Genomic DNA, 7,036 nt, shown 5'->3' on the forward strand with positions numbered 1-7,036 from the left:
CATTGTTCTATCTCTGTCTCCCTCTCGCTGTCTCAGAGTCATTTTCGAATGTCACCTTTCTATGTGATTTTCATAAACTCAATTGAGGTTTACCGATTTAGAAGCTTTGCGATTGCTTTGTAAACGAGCTTAAATTGAAACACACTTAACTGTTTTTTGATATTTTTAGTGAAACAATAATATATATAACAATTAAACAATATTCTTAAAAGTAGGCAATAAAATACTTGCATATACAACTTATACATATAGGATCGGCAAGACTACACTTAACAGCCTATACATAACGATTAGAACTAGTTACGCTTGCCGTTTAGACGATCCTGGATCTGTTGCAGACTCAGGCCCTTGGTCTCCATCACGACAAACAGCACAAAGAAGAAGGCCACCACACAGAAGCCAGCAAAGAGCCAGAATGCATAGTAGGAGCCAAGTGCATCGAGCGCCGGATAATAGCGTGTGACCAGAAAGCCGAGAATCCAGCAGGTGCTGGCCACCACGGATGAGGCAGCTGATTTGATATTAGCAGGAAACATCTCGCCCAGCACAGCCCAGGGCAATGGACCGAAGCCCGTGCAGTAGACAATATTGTAGATGATCAATGCGGGCACCGGCAGCCAAACCACACTCGAAACGTCACCCACAACCAGTTGCATGTAGAAGAAGAAGCCCAAAGCTGCCAGACCGAGGCTCATCACGCTGGCCGAGATGAGTAGCAATACCTTCCTGCCCAGGCGATCCGCTACGATGGGAGTAAGGCCCGAGGAGCTGACCTGTACGCAACCAATAATAATGGTGGCTATGGCCGGATCCAGTCCAGTGTTGGCGCTGGCAAAGATCGACTGGCTGTTGAAGAGCACCACATTGATGCCCGAGAGCTGCTGGAAGCTGATGAGACCGGCGCAAATGAACAGGGCCTTGCGATTGCTGGGATTCTTCACCAGATCCATGACCGTGCCCTTACTGGCCATGGCCTCCTCCACATTGGCCTGTATAGTCGCCATCTCGTCGTGCACACCCTCGGCGCTCTGGCCGCGCAGAAACTGCAGCGAGCGCAGCGCATCCGTCTTGCGGCCCTTGCCGGCCAAGTAGTAGGGGCTCTCGGGCATGAAGAAGAACACCACATCCGAGATAATGGGCACCACAACGCAGCACCACTGCAGCGCCTGGTAGGACACAAAAGGACCGATGGCATAATCAAACAGAATGCCAGCTGTGGATGACAACAGAAATAGTTAGATTTAGGAATTTCAGAGCTCTCCGCCTGGCTACTCACAAACAATGAAGAGCTGCATTAGTGAGCCGGTGGCGCCACGCACATTGTCAGTGGAAATCTCGCCCACGTACATGGGCTGCACGGTCATCACAAAGCCGACGCCGAAGCCCTGTACCAAGCGAGATAGATACAGGATCCACACCTCGGACGCCACCATGTTGAGCAGAAAGGCGAGCACAAAGAATACGCTGCTGGAGAGCAGCACCCACTTGCGGCCTATGCGATCGGCCAGAGGGCCGGCGACAAAGGGTGCCAACAGGGCGCCAATGGCGATTAGCGAAGATATCCAGGCATCCTCATCGGCCGTGATGGGCCTGCTCAAGGGCGAATCTGAAGTATCTTCGGCCTTCAGCTTGGGTCCAATGGGCGATGTCCAGCCCAGGCAGGTGCCCACGACAAACGCAGATAAGTTGGCTACAATTGCAGTTAACTTTTGAGTTTATTATGGTCCACGTGCATTCGCTTCAGTTAACGCACCTGCCACAGCGGCCAAAAAGATGCGACCCGTTTTCACCGGTTCCATATTGCGCGATAAGCCGTCGCTAATCTGGAAGGAGCTCACTTCAGTGTAAGACTGTTCACGTTTGTCTCCCAACTGGCTCATTGCTGGCATCTGGCTTGCTCACGAGTAGCAGCTGCAAGATTAACGGGTGCACACACATTCAAATTAACAATTAAACATTTCAAATACAATTGTCCGCGAGCTAATAGTGTACACTAATTGCTTAACGATGCTCTTGAAGGTCTTCCACTCACTGACCAGGACTGTGCGCCATTAGCTCCGCATTAAATGTGAATTTTGTATTCTATTGCGTATACGCCGCGTTGACTCACAACCAAATTCAAAATGTGGCATTTCAACTTATTTACGGAAATCATTGCGTACATTTATGTATGTTTTTTTTTCACACATATCCACAGAAGTTAAATGTGCTTGTCTAGGCGCAATTTCCAAAAGCATTTCAATTGTGTTTTAGGTAAACAAAAGTAGCAAAATATGAAATCGAAATTGAAATGAAATGAAAATATGCGCACAGTTTTTGCCATATAAACAGCGAGTACTTTTAATGAGCCCAAGTCATAAATTACAAAAATTATTTTAATTTGCACTCTGGACAAAGCTTATGACAATTATTATTATTGTCTGTCCTATAGTTGACACTTTCCATTATTATTATTATTTTTATTATTATTTTAATATTGCGATATCAGCAACAAAATTCACTCAAATCAATGCTTAATATATATTCGCTTTGAAACTGGTTTCACACTAATTTGAATCCTTACTTGAAGTCGAACTAAATATAAACGAGACGAAATGCGAACCGCAAGCCTTAAAGCTGAGAATCGAAATGCTGAAGCGTACAGCGAGCGGCACGAATTTAAAGGCTTTTTTTGGACCTGTATTAAAACCTTAAGTAAATACAACATCAATAATGCTCCCCAGCACTTACACACACATACGCACACACGCACACAGTCTGTGAGAGGCAAATGTAAGAGCGCATTATCTTATCAGAAAAGCCGCAGCTCTATGGCGCATCCATCTAGTACTCGATCATCGTTACGTTCTGTTCTCGGATTCGCGGTTCGATGCAACTACAAAGCAACTACTGTGAATTGTCTTGTCATATATTTTTGAAATAAAATATTTTTGTTGTACAAATTGCGCCACTTGCTTTTGTGCATTTGTGCATTTTGCACTTGAACCGGCCCAAGCGATAAGGCGTCGATTCTCATCCAATCTCAATTTGTTTGCACAGCTCGACCCACTTCAGCCGAAAGTCGCCAGTTCGATGGGCTGTGACAGGTCTAACAAGAATCAAATCTTCGAGTCCACTTTAGTAACAAATAATTCGTAATTTTTAAGCAATTTCCGTTAATTGTTTACGCTACACTCGCCAATCGAATCCGTTCGAGCAATATATTACGTATGTGTTGACTTGATTTTGTCATAAAAACACTTGGTTCCATTATGTAATATATGTGCATACGTAAGTATCTACTTAGTTAGGGACTATCTATAGATATTGGCGAAGACCTCACAACATCTACGCCCATACTGGTTATTCGAATTGGATTAGACAAATGGGACGGGGAGTAGATAGTTGGGTCAAGGTTTTCCACTTAACTGTGCGTCAATTAAAGAATGTCGAATGTCTGAGAATGTCGAATTGAAACACGTTAGTACATAAATTGTTAGGGACTATCTATAGATATTGGCTACACCCTCACAACATCCATGCTCTATACTGGTTATTTAAATTCGATTCGACAAATGGCACGGGTTAGACGTAGTTCGCTCAAGGTTTTCCACATATACTATGCACTGGGTTAAGAAAAGCTGGTTGGAAAATTTTAAAGAGCACAATGGGCTGCCTTTCTTATTAGATTACGACCTAGGTCACTACGAGAAATTCAAGAGAAGGTTTAAGTGGCGCAGAGCGTTTTCTTAAATTAGATTAGAATGCCGGAATTTATGGGTCGCTCTTTCAGCTAATTTGCTACGAATTCCTAGAAACATCTCACCTAATCGGGTGATTTAGTTTTCTTCCTTTCCTATTTGTGCATACGTAATTTTACTACGGTAAATTCTACATAAAATATATGTACATATAATATGTGAGCCACTTCCTAGTCCACATAATTTGGCGCCTAATTTCAACTAGTATCAGCAACGTTTTTTTTTCCATAACCTATGTCACATTTTTGATAATAATATTAACAATAATAACAACTCGGCAAATATATGATTAGCCCTAAATAATTTGATAGGTGTCAGCATCTATTTTACCTACTATTAGATGTGTGTGTCTGTGAGCAGACGCCAAAGTTTTTTTCTTTAGTGCAAATGAGGCGAGACAAAATATGTGTATGAACGGAAATTAATACGAGCAAAGAAAACAAGCACGCATATGTATGTGTGTGTGTGTGTGTGTGTGTGCCAGGGCTGTGTGAATTTGAACAAACCAGACTGCCTGTTGCTGCTTAGATATTTTATTCTCTTGGCTTTTGTTGTGTTAGCAACTGTTATACTGTTTATGCATGTGTTTGGCATGCCATCAACGGTCGCTTATATTGGCGCAAAGGACTAGCCATTGAGCTCGGCTAGTGGGTGGCTATGCCTGGGTTCGAATCCGCGTCGCGTGGTGGAAAAAGAACATGATTTTAAATTTAATCATAAAAATGAATATCCGCTTTCATATGTATTTTAAACTAAAATAAAATATTAAAAGAAATGTCGCAGTTTTATATAAAAAACAGCGAAAAGAAAAACACAAAAAATATAACTATCCATAAAAACAGGGTTGTGTTGGCTACTTTTACGGCATAAAAGCAAATCTATCACAACAAACACTTACACAAATTTGTTTTATGATATGTGTGTTATTATATTCGGTCGGTATCTGTTTGAAGAAGCATGTTGTTTATAAATTCATCCGCACAATGCCGGCTAATTTCTTCTAACAGTGTAGTATGTTCTAGTAGAAGTACATATATCAACTTCTCTGACACATTGACACTAATTGGCAAGTATTCGGCGAAACTACTGATTGATAAGATGCTGCCAACATATGGGCCACTGTCGTACATTATTTCGAGCAAGTCGCGAAATTCGGGCTTAATCAATATTTGTACACACATTCATTGATAAAATGCAATAAATCAGGCGGCGGGCTAACATGGAAGATGTAGCTGGATTTATTATTGCACATATACATATGCGCATATGTGTATATAGATAAACCGAGTGTCGCGTGTATACCAGCTGCCAAATAACAATTAATAAGCGACAGTGACGTAAAAAGCCGCACTCGCAGTGTTAATAAGAGAAAACTAGAGAAGGTTGATATGCGCAAGTGCTGGCACTTTGCAAGCGCTGCTATGCGGACTTATTTACAAGTTAGTTCTATTCCTTGGGAAAACACTAAAATGAAATGCATTCTTAACAAGTTTATGCTGATTACAAAAGTGGCACTTAGATGACTTTTTATACCCTGACTAATAAAATGTTATAATAGTTTTCTGCAAATGTATGTAATCAGGCAGGAAGAAGAAAGTTTCTCTGTACCACATGTTTTTCACCAGCCGAGTTCATCTAACGAGTTTCGAACTTAGCACGCTCAGATCGAGTTTGTTTTGAATCATCGATAGCCCGATAGCCACGTTACCACAAAATCGATTAGAATCAAATCGATATCCTGCTTGTTGACCATATCTCGGAGCTTATGAGAGCTAGGACAACAACTTTTGTGTGAAGCCTTCCATATAGTATTCACATATATAAAATATTTTCCTTTACGGGCAACTCGTACCATTAAATGTGGAGGAGGCTAATTTTGGGCTTGAGTACTTTACACATTCTGAAGTCAAATTTATGCCTTAACTTTTGTAATATAATTAGTAACTAAAATTGTGAACGATTATTTAATTTCTAAAATTTGAATATTATATGTATATAAAAAATTTAATAAACTGAAAACTTTCGTGTTGGATATGCCCAGTACTTAATACTCACAAAAAATAAAAACTGACCGAAAGGATGTTTCGTAAAAATCTTAAATAAAATATTTGTTAAACACAACAAATATCCTGTGCCGTTGCAAAGCAACTAGAAGACCACTTGCTACGACGGCAAATCAAAACTGTTGACCACGTTAGGTACTGGCCCAGCACTTGATCATGGCCCACAAAACGGAGCCGCATACTCAAATAAAGGTTACCGAATGCCAGGTATTTTGATAATAATGTATGGAGGGTCTATCGTACCGTTTCGTATCGCTAGGGGCCAACAATGTGACAGAGGAATTATTAACGTACTTAAAAAAGTTCAGCGTATTTAATCAGCACTCGAATAACACAAACATTTCCATAGTAAATCAAAAACAATTAAAAAAAAAAAAACTTAAATTACTTTTATGAAGTGTTGTTAATTTAATAGTTTTTTTCAGTTAATACATTACTCACCCATTTTGCCAAAATAATCAATTAACACACAACGATAATTAAATTTTTTTTTTTTCAATTTGGATAAATATTTTAAGGTTTGAGGTTTGAGGTTAAGTATAGCCTCCCACTAGCCGGACACTGTGGATATATTTATCGTTGCAGCACTTAAGATCAGAGAGAACTGTCGTGTATCGTTGCCGGAACCCGAATGCTAGCTTTGCGCGAATGTTTTGACGATTTTGTGGGCCTATTTAAAATTGAGCCGAGAATTTATGACAGACGCATTCACAGTTCGTGTTTAGTTGAAGCAAATGCGAGTAAGATAATAAGCACAAATCTACTATGGAAAATGCACACATGTACACACAAACACACACACACACATACACACACATGGTATGACTATTATATCGTTTTTGTCGCCGAGCCAAACGATCGTTGAACTGAGCTGCGCTTCAAATTGTGCGATTTTTTATCACTCTGCCTTTTGTCCCATGTGAACTGGCGAGCAAATCAAAACAAGCAATAAAATATTCAATTACACTTCATGCAATATTATAATAATGAAACTAAACAATCAATGTAGACAGTTTCTGAATTTTAATTTATATTCCATCTACTTGTTCCGCACAACTTGTTGGAAAATTTCTTGATTAATCTCTTGCGACGCGCCAAAACAAAACAAAACAAAACAAAAAAAACCGCTCAATCCAAGCACTTTAAGGAAGTTCATTGATATGCAACGGGCGGCTTACGGGGGGATTGACTTATTTAGTCGGCGTGTCGCTTTAGTTGAGCATTAAGCGAGAC

The 7,036-nt window shown here is 40.4% G+C and overlaps 1 protein-coding gene across 2 annotated transcripts; it reads right to left on the reverse strand.

The window, feature by feature from the left end:
- Positions 1-150: 150 nt before the first annotated feature.
- On the reverse strand, positions 151-6,433 carry LOC115771893 (facilitated trehalose transporter Tret1). Of its 2 annotated transcripts, none has more exons than XM_030717777.1 (4): positions 6,245-6,433; positions 1,754-1,911; positions 1,277-1,690; positions 151-1,213 (listed from the first exon to the last, which is right to left on the reverse strand). In XM_030717777.1, the coding sequence occupies exons 2-4, from the start codon at positions 1,887-1,889 to the stop codon at positions 297-299; spliced, it is 1,467 nt and encodes a 488-aa protein (XP_030573637.1). In that variant the 5' UTR covers positions 1,890-1,911; positions 6,245-6,433; the 3' UTR covers positions 151-296. The 2 variants fall into 2 exon arrangements, with proteins under 2 accessions (XP_030573637.1, XP_030573638.1); XM_030717778.1 differs by lacking the exon at positions 6,245-6,433 and adding an exon at positions 2,564-2,626.
- Positions 6,434-7,036: the final 603 nt, after the last annotated feature.

Source organism: Drosophila novamexicana, unplaced genomic scaffold (assembly GCF_003285875.2).
Source record: "Drosophila novamexicana strain 15010-1031.04,08,12 unplaced genomic scaffold, DnovRS2.1 tig00000108-arrow-pilon, whole genome shotgun sequence".
NCBI classification, from domain to species: Eukaryota; Metazoa; Arthropoda; class Insecta; order Diptera; family Drosophilidae; genus Drosophila; species Drosophila novamexicana.